The following is a 14,242-nucleotide window of genomic DNA, read 5'->3' as shown; positions in this document are numbered from 1 at the left end:
GACTTCCAATATGCAATGGAGACTAGAAGACCATTCGGTTAGTTGAAGTCAGGGTTTATGTTTATTTGCTGTATGGACTAGCACAGGCTGCTTGATATCGGCATTAAGTTGAAGCAATCACCCTAACATATACACATTTATCTGCTCAAGGAGAGACACTTGATATGAAAAGGGGAGCTCATATTACTGCTCATTTTAAGACATCAGGAAGCTTTTCTCAGATAAGGCAGTAGTAAGCACTGTTTTGTGGGGAAAATTTAATAAGCAGTACTATGAGCTCCCCTTTTTTTATATCAATGGTCTCTCCCTGAGCAGACAGGAGAGGAGGAGGGCATAGACTGTATTCAGAGAGTTTCGCAGGACATCACAGCTACAAGCCAGACAGCTCAGCTGATAATGGAAAATCTGTGCACTATGCTAATAACATTATATTAGTAATTTGCTTTATTATACTTTTTGATACCATACACAGGTTGTTCCTTTTCTTCAGACAACCCTTAAGGCTGTGTTTCTCACAGAAGTGGATCCATAAGCAAGAAGAAAACTTCCATTCTTTATGAATACACTTTTGGCTTTGGCTAAATAACTGCAGTGACAATTCCCCCCCCCCCCCCTCCCCCCCCCCCCCCCCAAAAAAAAAGAAAAACCTGGCAAGTGGGAACATAGCCTAAGGGCCCATGCACTTAGCAGAATTTCTGGCTGGAGAGATAATACATATACTGCCTATATCAATTGGCGATATGATGCATAATGGAAATTCTGGTCTGATTTATTACTAACAGAATTTCACTTGCAGCAAACTCCCATCTATGCACATGGCGGACTTGATTCCACTGTGGAAATTGAAATTCCTGAATGACCAAGTTTATCCTTTTGTCGGAAGGGTCTATGTCAGTGGTCTTCAACCTGCGGACCTCCAGATGTTGCAAAACTACAACTCCAAGCATGCCCGGACAGCTGTTGGCTGTCCGGGCATGCTGGGAGTTGTAGTTTTGCAACATCTGGAGGTCCGCAGGTTTGAGACCACTGGTCTATGTGGTTGTGCCATCGATTGACATTGACTGTTTATCAATACGTTTACTTTAAAACTAGAGAATCGTGATGGTCATTGGTGAATGTTCGTGTCCCTTCACCTATATTTGTATCATGGACAGATATTCATTAAAGGGGTATTCCAGGCAAAACCTTTTTTTATATATATCAACTGGCTCCGGAAAGTTAAACAGATTTGTAAATTACTTCTATTAAAAAATCTTAATCCTTCCAATAGTTATTAGCTTCTGAAGTTTTCTGTCTAACTGCTCAATGATGATGTCACGTCCCGGGAGCTGTGCATGATGGGAGAATATCCCCATAGGAACTGGACAGCTCCCGGGACGTGAGTCATCAGAGAGCAGTTAGACAGAAAACAACAACTCAACTTCAGAAGCTAATAACTATTGGAAGGATTGAGATTTTTTAATAGAAGTAATTTACAAATCTGTTTAACTTTCCGGAGCCAGTTGATATATAAAAAAATTTTTTTGGCCTGGAATACCACTTTAATGTAGAATGATGTATATTTACGTCATGGAGCTTGAACAGTCTATGAAGTGACTGCAGAAGTCGTTCTTATTTCATAGACGGTAGGTGACGGCTGCTATTATCAAAAAAATGGACGGTGCAAAAAGGGGTGAGACCAAGTGAGTGGAAAAATGAGGTTTTGCCAAGGATGGCAAAAATCCTTGCATCAGGCCAGTGAACACACCTTGTACCAAGAATATTTTTACCAAGCCTAGAAAAAACGATGAGGATGGGAAACCCCCATTATATAAAAAGAACAAAAGACAGAGATGAAGCTGATTGTGGATTAACATAGTCCTATATTTAGCACAATGTGAGGACCTGCCAAGAATCAGATCATGTAGAAAATAGTTTTTCAACATTTCTAAGACAGGTACATCCTGCTCCAAAGAGATTTTAAAGTGGTACTCCGGTGAAAACCTTTTTTCTTTAAATCAACTGATGGCAGAAAGTTAAACATATTTGTAAATTACTTCTATTAAAAAAATCTTAATCCTTCCTGTACTTATTAGCTGCTGAATACTACAGAGGAAATTCTTTTCTTTTTGGAATGCTCTCTGATGACATCACGAGCACAGTTCTCTCTGCTGACGTTATTATCATAATAATAATGCTTTATTTATTGTTGTCCTTAGTGGGATTTGAACCCAAGTCCCCAGCACTGCAAGGCAGCAGAGCTAACCAGTGAGCCACCATGCTGCCCTTAGCATACATCTGCTATGCATGGTTGCTAAAATGGACAGAGATGTCAGCAGAGAGCACTGTGCTCGTGATGTCATCAGTGTTCCAAAAAGAAAGGAATTTCCTCTGTAGCATTCAGCAGCTAATAAGTACTGGAAGGATTAAGATTTTTTAATAGAAGTGATTTACAAATATGTTTAACTTTCTGCCACCAGTTGATTTAAAAGAAAAAAGGTTTTCACCGGAGTACCCCTTTAACCATTTCCAACCACACTATCTTCTGTATGTGGGATGTGCTTACACTCCCATTACAGATGATATTAAGAAGAATTGAACACGCCTGATCCCTAATTCTGATGGAAGATAAGCCACTGACTAATGTGTCTGGCTGCAGATTATCCCCCTCTTCCTAAAACTAAGCATGCACATATATGGAAACCAGGAGGGACACCTTTCATCTGAACAAGGGTTTAGCCTGTAACAAGTCATAGGTTATGCAACTTACACATATTTGGCATTGCAATGTACTGGGGAATAAAAGATTTTGTATGTGGTTACTGTTCATTGAGCAAAGTACCTTGGAAAATAACATAAAAAATAGAAAATATTTTTCCTGTGTAATTTCCTTCCTTTTTCCTTTTTAAATGAGCATTTAAAGCAAACAATATAGCAGTACAAGCTTTAAATAATAAAGCTGTTAAAAAAAAATGGGAGTAAATAAAAAATATCAGCCTTTGAACAGAGCATAACAGGGCACATTCTGATCACCTGAATTGGCAGCTTCATAGGGATTCTTAAAGGGGTACTCCGGTGGAAAACTTTTTTGTTTTTAAATGAACTGGTGCCAGAAAGTTAAACAGATTTGTAAATTACTTCTATTAAATAATCTTAATCCTTTCAGTACTTTTTAGCAGCTGTATGCTATAGAGGAAATTCTTTACTTTTTGAATTTCTTTTTTGTATTGTCCACAGTGCTCTCTGCTGACACCTCTGTCCTTGTCAGGAACTGTCCAGAGCAGCATAAGTTTGCTATTGGGATTTTCTCCTGCTCTGGACAGTTCCTGATACGGGCATCAGGTGTCAGCAGAGAGCACTGTGGACAACACAAAAAAGAAATTCAAAAAATAAAGATTTTCCTCTGTAGCATACAGCTGCTAAAAAGTACTGAAATAATTTACAAATCTGTTTAAGTTTCTGGCACCAGTTCATTTAAAAAAAGAAAGTTTTCCAGGTACTCCACTGGAAAACATTTTTTTTAAATCAACTGGTGCCAGAAAGGTACAAACAGATTTGTAAATTATTTCTATTAAAAAATCTTAACCCTTCCAGTACTTATCAGCTGCTGTATGTTCCAGAGGAAGTTCTTTTTTTTAAATGAATTTCCTTTCTGTCTGATCACAGTGCTCTCTGCTGACACCTTTGTCTATTTTAGGAACTGTCCAGAGTAGGAGCAAATCCCCATAGCAAACCTATCCTGCTCCGGACAGTCCCTAAAATGGACAGAATTGTCAGCAGAGAGCACTGTGGTCAGACAGAACGGAAATTCAAAAAGAAAAGAACTTCCTGTGGAGCATACAGCAGCTGATAAGTACCGGAAGGATTAAGATTTTTTAATAGAAGTAATTTACAAATCTGTTTAACTTTCTGGCACCAGTTGATTTAAAAACAATTATTTCCAGGGGAGTACCCCTTTTAAGGTTATTAGAACCACAGCCTTGCTAGGACTTCCATCAATATTACAAATTGAAAAATGTGGCCTTACAGTTGCTGTAATAAAAGAAACAGAAGAAAAAAATGATTTCTTTACAATGTGACATTTCCAAAAGAAACTACACTTTTGCAGATTGTAATTTTACATTTTAGGGATGATGAATTCTTTGAGTGGAACAGAGCGATGTCCCTGGACAGCTTAAAGATGGGCTACCCCCCAATCTCTCCACAGTACTGTAAAAAAGAGGCAGTGCTGGCTTGTCTCTTTGATGATGTGTGGAAGGAAACAGTGGCATGTCTGGAGGAACTCATTTGTCGACACTGGGAGGAATCCATCACTGGTGAGAGCAACCAGAGTCTAATTGACTTGAATGGGAGAGAAAAAAAAGTGTAAAGAAATTGTATGATTCTGCTTCTAAAATGAGCAGTCCAAATAGTGGCCTATTAGGGAATGTCTTTGCTAGAGTGGGTTAACACAAGGAGATCCTACATATAAAGGGTATGGCCACATGCTGCAGATTTGCTGTGAATCTGCTGCAGATCAGTTGCAGAAAATGTGCAGTGTTTTTGCATGAGACAAATCACTTTATATTTAAGGTGTACTCCCGTGGAAACCTTTTTTTTTTTTTTTTTTAATCAACTGGTGCCAGAAAGTTAAACAGATTTGTAAATTACTTCTATTAAAAAAAATCTTAATCCTTCCAGTACTTTTTGGGGGCTGTATACTACAGAAAAAATGCTTTTCTTTTTGGATTTTTCTTCTGTCATGACCACAGTGCTCTCTGCTGACCTCTGCTGTCCATTTTAGGAATTGTCCTGAGCAGCATATGTTTGCTATGGGGATTTTCTCCGACTCTGGGCAGTTCCTAAAATGGACAGCAGAAGTCAGCAGAGAGCACTGTGGTTGTGACAGAAGATAAATCCAAAAAGAAAAGCATTTCCCCTGTAGTATATAGCCCCCTAGAAGGATTAATATTTTTAATAGAAGTAATTTACAAATCTGTTTAACTTTCTGACAACAGTTGATAATATAAAAAAAAAAAAAAAAAAGTTTTCCACGGGAGTACCCATTTAAATTCAGTTGTAAATCAGTTGCAGAAAACCCGCAACAGATCCGCAGTGTTTTTTTTTTATTTTTATTTTATTTTTTGCAATGTATTAAATTTTTTGCAAATGTGGCAGATGAAGGAGGGAGCAAAGGACAGACATGTTTTTTGTCTATGCAGATGGATGACTGTTGTTTTATTTAAAATGATGTATTCTAGAATTATATGTATTTTGAAATGTAATCTTATTCTAGTATTACATCTTAATATAATGACTTGATCTTATACCCACATTGTAACTGTAATTGTCTTATTTTTTTCAGATGACGACAGACAGGATATAGCCATTAAAACTACAAGATTAGAAACGCTCAACCCCTATGCTCCTCTTCAGCGTCATCCATTGGTTCTACCTCCTGTCTCACATTCTAAAATCCCCCCCATCTCCCCTAATCTGGTAAGGACGTCTAAGCCTTAAAATGGCCATACACATGAAACACTTGTTGGTCGACATCCTTGAGTTGTGTGTTTATTTTAATAGGGAAATGAAGAGAAGGCAGTTACAGACATCTCTAAGAGAACTTACCTCGTAGGGCACTGTTTCCAAGCCGGGGTGCCTCCAGCCGTTGCAAAACTACAACTCCCAACAGGCATGTTGGGAGTTGTAGTTTTGCAACAACTGGAGGCACCCTGGTTGGGAAACCCAGTCATAGGGGAATAATGGAATAAAATCCATCATTCATGCTGTGAACATACACATTAGGGTACGTTCACACATACGCAGATTTGATGCGCAGGATTTTCTGCTGCAGATTTCCTTGTAAACTAAATGACTGAGCACAGCTTCTAATCGGCAATTACAAATCCTGTGCATCAAATCTGCGCAGGATCCTGTACGTGTGAACGTACCCAAGATGGTTAAATAATCCCACCCAAATAGTCTGGTTTTGCAGGTTTTTATTTAAGGTTAGGTTCTCATTTGTGTCATAGGCTCTGTTAGGGGCCTTCGAAACAGATTTCATACAGCAGCAGTAAATAAAGCCAGCTGGTGCACTACACAGCAGTGCCCGACAGACCCCATTGATTTTATTTTCAGTGGATCTTAACTGGCCAAAAAATACAGCTTTCTTTTTAAGTCTAGCGCAGTATTCCAGAGCAATTTGTGCAGTTTATTTACATGGAGCACACAGTACAACAAAGATGCGTGGTGGTAATGCTTTTCGTTCGGTCGTGCCTGGCCTAACTCATGCGTATGAGTAAAGCCAGGCACTACCGTCCGAAACGCGTGCTTCATGTAAATAAATTGCACAAATTGCTCTGGAATACCGCGCTAGACTTCCATTCTTTTCTTTAAATATACTTCTGGTGAGGTCCACATCGGTCCGCGCTGCGGTGGGTCGTACTGGGTGAGCTGACCACAACGCTCTTTCTACCATGCTTGCTTTTTTTGTCCGGTTATTTTAGCAGAATCTAAGACCGAGGCCTCAAAAGGAGTTAGATGCAATAGTATATAGGGGTAAGTAACACTTAAAGGGGTATTCCAGGGAAAAACTTTTTTTTTGTATATCAACTGGCTCCAGAAAGTTAAACAGAATTGTAAATTACTTCTATAAAAAAAAAATCGTAATCCTTTCAATAATTATCAGCTGCTGAAGTTGAGTTGTTGTTTTCTGTTTGGCAACAGTGTTCTCTGCTAACATCTCTGCTTGTCTCGGGAACTGCACAGAGTAGATGAGGTTTGCTATGAGGATTTGCTTCTAAAATGGGCGGTTCCCGAGACACGTGTCATCAGAGAGCACTTGGACAGAAAAGAACAACTCAACTTCATCAGATCATAAATACTGAAAGGATTAAGATTTTTTAATAGAAGTAATTTACAAATCTGTTTAACTTTCTGGAGCCAGTATATATATATATATATATATATATATATATATATATATACTCTTTTTTTCCTGGATAACCCCTTTAAGCAGTGTATGAAAGCCATTTTTGAGCATCTGATCAGGCACCCAGGAAAGCTAAGTGCATCAATACTTGTAACACTTGTTCAGGGTGTAATGGATATCTATGACTGCAGTTTTGTCTAAACAAGTTACCTGATGGATGGCACAAAAGAATGTTAGATCCAGCACCACACTTTACTACAAATGTTCTGCTCAAATCTCAATGAAAAGCACATATACAGACTGAGCAGCAACATTATCCTATACACCAACGCCTTTCCATTGACTCGTAGTCCAAATGCATTGGTGTATAGTGTGGTGTTGCCACTCAGTCTGTGTATGTGCTTTTTACTAAGAAGAAAAGTTTTGCATTTCCTGACCTCGCTGGACTACTTCCCTCTCTACTAACTAACAAATAGCAGAAATCTGTGATCCAGCTCAGTATCTCAGTTGGTAGCAGGGTTTTGTACTTTACTTTATAGACACATTTTTAATCCTAAAATTACTTTTCTCATTCAGCTCCATTGGGGGACACAGGAACCATGGGTATATCTTGCTGCCACTAGGAGGCCGACACTAGGCATACAAAAAAAGAAATCGGCCCCTCCCAGCAGGGTATACCTAACCTCCTGTCTTAGAGACACTCAGTTTTAGCTTAGTGTCATAGGAGGCAACACGGATCTGGATTGCTCCAGGTCTGGTCTTTATTATTTTTTAGTGTTAGTGTTTAGACTTTTTCTTCTTTTTTATTTTTCTAGGTAGGGGCAACAGGAGCATGGCGCTGCCTGTTTCCCCACATGCGACTGAAGGGCACGGTACCATAGTGTATGGATCGTTAACCCTTCCTCGCCACCGGCCAGCACCAGGTTGTACCTTGGGTCCGGGTCACCTTTTGCCTCTGCTCGCCCCGCTTCAAGAAGCCTGGCATGATGCAGCAGGCTTAGTCTGGTGAAGACTTCTGGGGACAGACCTTCTGGAGGTAAGTATACCTCCATGTTCAGGTAAGTTCCTTACGCCCCTAATCCCCTCTCCCTCTTCTGTATAGGGCTTACCAAAGGGGAGGCAGTCTTTATTGGGGGGGGGACCCCTTATAAGTGGGGTAGGGACAGTAGTAACTTTGATCACAGTGCGTTTTCGTCTGGGGGTTGCAGCTCCTCACACATAGTGAGTCAGCTGCAGACCCCCCAGAGAGTGTGTGCCATACAGAGTCCGGCTGCCGCTCCTGCAGTGGCGGCGGCTGCCGGTTCTTCCATGTCAGGGCGGCGCGCGTGGCCGGGACGCTAATTTAGCGCGCGGCTCCGGTCTGGTCCCGGCCGGAGTTAGCTCCGCCCTGCGGGCGTTCTCCAATGCGGGCTTCTCCGGCGCATGATGACCGGGACCAGGCCGCTGCTTGTCAGCATCTGCACTGGTCCCGGCTGGGTTGCAGCGCCGCGGACAATCCTCTGATCAGGCAGCCGTCCCAGCAGAGGGTGACAGCTACCAACTTCTGCGCGTCCATCTCGGCCAGGTACCATGCCGACACTTTACTCCGCGGCTTCAGCCTGGTCCCGGCCGAGTGTAGCTCCACCCCTTCTTCACGCTCTCTGAGCGCCAACTCTTGGCGCCAGCACAGAGAGGGCTGATTCAGCCTATCAGGATACAGGCTGTCTCAGCCTCTCCCGTGCAAGCGCGCAAATGGTAGCTCCTCCTTCTCCTCCTTCGGGTCACGTGACTGGAGCCTACCTCACTCCTTCACACGCTGCTGCATGCTGCTCCTGTGGGATCCATTCCAGCCGGCTGTCCTATATCCGTGGGTGTGGGGACGTCCAGGAACCTGGGTGAGCTCATTCCAATTCTTCTGTCACTAATTGGCTGTACTTGGCAATGTCTGCCCCCAGCTTAGAACCTTCCCTCAGACAGGCGGCCCCTGCTTTGGTCACTTACTATGCTTGCACAGTGTGTAGGGTTAAATTTTCGGGGGCTTCGGCTGTGCCTACTTGTTCTGCCTGCTCTTCCTCACGCCCTACTACCCCCACCCAAGACGCTCCTTCGGGGACCGTGGCTCCTGAACCGACACCGGTTTGGGTGGCTTCCCTCTCCCAGACTATTTCAGACCTGACGCAGGCTTCCAAGGATGTGGCTACAGCCTTAAAGCAGTCTTCCCTGCATCCTTCTTGGGAAGCGAGTTCAGCCTCTTCGGACCGCAGGCGCTCCCAAAGACGCCCATGGGTCTTGTATCCTGACTCCTCTCCTGATCATAGGTGCCGCTCGCGCTCCAGATCTTCCGCTACTAGGCGGCGTTCCTGGTCACGCGACCGCTCTCCTAGGGGCCGTTCTCCGAACCGCCAGTCTAGATCCCGGTCACCCAGATCAGGAGCCTCCACTACCCATTCCCGATCCCCGGGTGAACTGGCAGAACCTCATTCGGATTCTGAGGAACTGTCCTCCATGTCTAACTTGGTGGATGGCCTAGTGTCTACAGGACCCTGGACCCTCGGACCCTGCTCCTGAGGTCTCCTTTGCCCGCACTCCTTGCTCTCCTAAGTACTTCCAGTCTCATAAGGAGTTTGATGTGCTTCTGGAGACAGCCTGGAAACTTCCAGAGAAGTGCTTCCAAGGCTCTAAAAAACTGACTCTGTGTCCATTCCCTCACGACCTTATATCTAAATGGACTGTTCTCCGGTCTCCCGTTTGTCCAAATCCACCACTCTACCGTTGGCGGATGCCGCTTCCTTTAAGGATCCAGCGGACAAGCGGGTAGAAAATTTGGCCAAATACGCTTTTGAAGCTGTGGGATCCTCCCTGCTTCCGGCTTTTTCTTCCACTTGGGTGGCGAAGGCCTTAGTGGTCTGGGCTTCTCAGCTTCGTCACGGTCTGTTGTCCGGCGCCTCCCCGGACGATCTGGCTGATATTGCCCGTCAGGTGTCGGACGCAGGCGAATATTTATGCCAGATTTCGTTGGAGTCTGCTCGCTGTGCGGCTGTCGCGTCTGGCAACCTGGTAGCCATTCAGCGTTCTATGTGGCTCAAAGCTTGGAACGCCGATTCGGCTTCCAAGAAATCTCTGACGGCTATGGCCTTTACTGGCGGTCGCCTTTTTGGAAAGCGACTAGATGACATCATCTCTGAGGCTACAGGAGGTAAAAGTTCTTTGCTTCCCCAGAACAAGGCTCGCAACACTGCAGCTCGTGGGGGGTTTCGTAAGTCAACCTCTTTTCGGTCCTTTTCGCACCTTGGGTGAAGGGCGCCAGGAAAAATCGAGCCCCTCGCAAGGTAGGTAGGGCCTGTCCTTCAAACTTTGCTCCTCCTGGAAGCAGTATAATCCCTCCAACCGATTTCCCGCTAAATCAGGAACCCGTAAACCCGCCTTGACCTGAAGGGGCGCCCCCACCTGGGACTCCGTCCTGGGTGGGCGGTCGTTTACTTCTTTTTCGGGACTTTTGGTTGGCACAAGTCCAGGACTCTGGGTTCAGGACGTCATCTCCGATGGTTACCGAATCGAGTTCGCTTCTTTTCCCCGGGATCGTTTTTTTCGATCCCGGCCTCCTCGTTCACCTACTCTGGCAAAAGGTTTTCATTCTGCCATCCGCACTCTGCTGCATCAGGGTGTTATCGTGCCTGTCCCGCCCCAAGACAGTTTCAGCGGTTTCTACTCAAACCTCTTTGTGGTGCCCAAAAAGGAGGATTCAGTCCGTCCGATTTTGGACCTAAAGCTTCTCAATCGGCATCTTCGCCTTCGCCACTTCTGTATGGAGTCCCTGCGGTCGATCGTGGCATCCATGGATCAGGACGAATTCCTGTCTTCAGTGGACATTCGGGATGCGTATCTTCACATTCCGATTTTTCCTCCTCATCAACGTTTTCTGCGTTTTGCCGTTCCGCAGGGTCACTTTCAATTTGTGGCTCTGCACTTCGGCCTGGCTACAGTCCCCCGGGTTTTTACCAAGGTCCTGGCGGTTGTCATGGCCATTCTCAGGTCCCGGGGTGTGTCTGTCCTTCCTTACCTGGACGACTTGCTTATCAAGGCCCCGTCCCGGATCCAGAATGAGGAGAGTCTCCACATCACTCTGCTGACCCTAAGCAGCTTCGGGTGGCTGATCAACGAGGAGAAATCCAACCTTTCTCCCTCCCGATATCTGGTCTTTCTGGGCCTCCGGTTCGACACCGAGAGCGCCCGAATCTTCCTCCCTCCGGACAAACGGAGTGCCCTGTTGTCAGGTGTTCGTCTCTTAAGACGCCCTTATCCAGTGTCCGTTCGGACATGCATGGCAGTACTGGGCAGGATGGTGGCGGCCATCACGGCGGTTCCGTTTGCACAGTTCCGTTGCCGTCCGCTTCAGTGAGCTATTCTGTCTCTGTGGGACGGATCCCCTCTGTCCTCGGACCATCAGATCTGCCTGCCCACCTCGGCTCGCCAGTCTCTTCTTTGGTGGCTCCACTCTCCCCTCCTTCAGAGCGGCCGCTCATTTCTCCCATTAAACTGGCTGGTTCTTACGACGGATGCGAGCCTCGTCATTCCTTGGTCACTCTTCTGTACCTGTTTCCGCCGATTCCCCTCCTTCCACGAGTGCTCAGGAAACTCAAGGCGGAAAGCGTACAGGCCATCCTAGTGGCTCCGGATTGGCCTCGCCGATCTTGGTACGCCGACGTGGTTCGACTCGTGGCGGACGTTCCATTCGGACTGCCAGATCGCCTCGATCTTCTGTCTCAGGGTCCTCTTTTGCCACCCCAATTCACAGCCACTGTGTTTGACGGCGTGGCGGTTGAAACCGCGGTATTGAAGGCTCGCGGTTTTTCATCTAGGGTCGTTGCCCTATGCTCAAGGCGCGTAAGCGGTCCTCGGCTAGGATCTACCATAGGACTTGGCGGGCTTATTTTCGGTGGTGTGAGGCCCATGCTCTTTCACCGGTTCGTTTCTCTCTACCGAACCTTCTGGCGTTTTTACAGTCGGGTCTTGAGACGCGCCTGGCCCTTAGCTCTCTCAAGGGTCAAGTGTTGGCGCTCTCTGTTCTTTTTCAGTGGAATCTGGCTTCTGATTCCTCGGTTCACACCTTCCTTCAAGGAGTGGCTCAAGAGATTCCTGCCGTCAGGTCTCCTACTCCCCCTTGGGACTTGAACCTGGTCCTCAGTGCCTGCAATCTGCCCCGTTCGAACCTATCCGGGATATTTCTCTTCGGTTCCATTCCTGGAAGGTCGCCTTTTTGGTTGCTGTGACCTCGATCCATCGGGTGTCGGAATTGGCAGCTCTTTCTTGTCAACCTTCCTGATTCTCCATCAGGACAAGGCAGTACTTCGGCCGGTTCCTTCTTTTCAACTGAAGGTGGTTTCGTCTTTTCATCTGAACGAGGATATCGTTCTCCCTTCCTTCTGCCCTGCTCCATCTCATCCTAAGGAGCGTTCTCTCCACAATCTGGATGTGGTGCGAGCCTTGCAAGTCTACCTCAAGGCCACTTCTTATTTACGACGGTCGGAGTCGCTGTTTGTCCTTCCGGAGGGCCGGCGCAAGGGTCTGCCGGCTTCTAAGGCTACCATCTCCAGATTGATCTGGTCCGCCATGTCTGAAGCATACCGTTCCAAGGGGAAGGATCCTCCCTTCCGGGTTACGGCTCACTCCACTCGCTCTGTGGGGGCCTCTTGGGCGGTCTTTAACAAGGCTTCGGCCCTACAGGTGTGTAAGGCGGCGACTTGGTCTTCGGTGCACACATTCACCAAGTTTTACCAAGTGCACACTTTCTGCATCCGCTGACACCTCTTTCGGGCGTAAGGTTTTGCAGGCAGCGGTGGTTCGACTGTCTGCTTGATTCTGGGTTACATAGTTTTCCCACCCCCGGGGACTGCTTTGGTATGTCCAACGGTTCCTGTGTCCCCCAATGGAGCTGAATGAGAAAAGGAGATTTTTTACACTTACCGTAAAATCTTTTTCTCAGAAGCTCCACTGGGGGACACAGCTCCCACCCTGTGTTGTTAGTTGTGTTCTGAAAGTCAGTCGCCTGTCAGTTGGTTGTTTCGTTGTTTTTGACAGGGCGCCCTCTGGACTCTGTATTTTTCGGTTCCTCCTATTGCTTTGGGACTACAACTGAGTGTCTCTAAGACAGGAGGTGGGGTATACCCTGCTGGGAGGGGCCGACTTCTTTTTTTGTATGCCTAGTGTCAGCCTCCTAGTGGCAGCAAGATATACCCACGGTTCCTGTGTCCCCCAATGGAGCTTCTGAGAAAAAGATTTTACGGTAAGTGTAAAAAAGCTCCTTATTTTGTAGTTTTTTCCTTTGTATCCTGACCATTAGTCTATTACCCGCTACGCTCTTCTGTTCTTATTCTATCTATGCTATCTGTTTTTACATCCTAAAGGGGTACTCCACTGGCCAGCATTCTGAACATTTTGTTCTGAACGCTGTGGGGGTTGGTCACGCCCCCTCAATGCACATCTGTGGGAGGGGGCTTGGCGACTTACCTAAATGTCCCGAATGCTGGCCAGTGGAGTACCCTTTAAAAACTGTGGTAGTGCAAAAAAATGCAATCTCCTCCCCAAGAACAAAAAGAGAGGAAAATCTACCCATGTACAGACTCATTATTTTCCAGATATATTAGTTTTTCTAATGTTCTGGAGTGGCACCTTCAAAGTAAATATCCACTTTTTAATTAAAAAAAATTCAATCTATATATGTCAGACGTCCTGGTTTACTTATAAAGAGCTCCAAATTTCTTAAAGGGGTACTCCCGTGGAATTTTTATTATTTTTTTTTAAATCAACTGGTGCAAGAAATTTAAACAGGTTTGTAAATTACTTCTATTAAAAAATCGTAATATTTCCATTACTTTTTAGGGTCTGTATACTACAGAGGAAATGGCTTTCTTTTTGGAACACAGAGCTCTCTGCTGACATCATGACCACAGTGCTCTCTGCTGACATCTCTGTCCATTTTGGGAACTGTCCAGAGCAGCATATGTTTGCTATGGGGATTTTCTCCTACTCTGGACAGTTCTTAAAATGGACAGAGATGTCAGCAGAGAGCACTGTGGTCATGATGTCAGCAGAGAGCTCTGTGTTCCAAAAAGAAAACAGTTTTCTCTGTAGTATTCAGCAGCTAATAAGTACTGGAAGGATTAAGATTTTTTAATAGAAGTAATTTACAAATCTGTTTAACTTTCTGGCACCAGTTCCACGGGAGTACCCCTTTGAATATATATAAGCTTATTCAAGAAATTTGGCCTACAGCAACCAGTGGAGGGAGCTTAGAAGCTTACTGCATACTGTTGCATACATTTATCTCAGTAATATAACAATGGGCAGTCTCCTCTAGCGGCGGACAAAAGAAGA

General features: G+C 45.3%; 1 protein-coding gene across 15 annotated transcripts in view; it reads left to right on the top strand.

Annotated features, from left to right (window-relative positions):
* Positions 1–14,242, top strand: part of FAM149B1 (family with sequence similarity 149 member B1) — a 46,460-nt gene that overhangs the window by 12,420 nt on the left and 19,798 nt on the right. For 14 of the 15 annotated variants that reach the window (XR_008846336.1, XR_008846335.1, XR_008846337.1 and 11 more), the window contains 2 exons: positions 4,108–4,295; positions 5,324–5,457. Coding sequence is in view for 10 of the 15 variants with exons in the window: in XM_056530438.1 (XP_056386413.1) it covers positions 4,108–4,295; positions 5,324–5,457 (322 nt within the window). In the remaining 5 variants the exon portion in view is untranslated. The remainder of the gene's footprint in view (positions 1–4,107; positions 4,296–5,323; positions 5,458–14,242) is intronic. The other variant, XM_056530441.1, reaches the window with a different exon arrangement.

Source organism: Hyla sarda, chromosome 7 (genome assembly GCF_029499605.1).
Source record: "Hyla sarda isolate aHylSar1 chromosome 7, aHylSar1.hap1, whole genome shotgun sequence".
Classification (NCBI taxonomy): domain Eukaryota; kingdom Metazoa; phylum Chordata; class Amphibia; order Anura; family Hylidae; genus Hyla; species Hyla sarda.
This window is presented reverse-complemented; position numbering and strand designations above follow the sequence as displayed.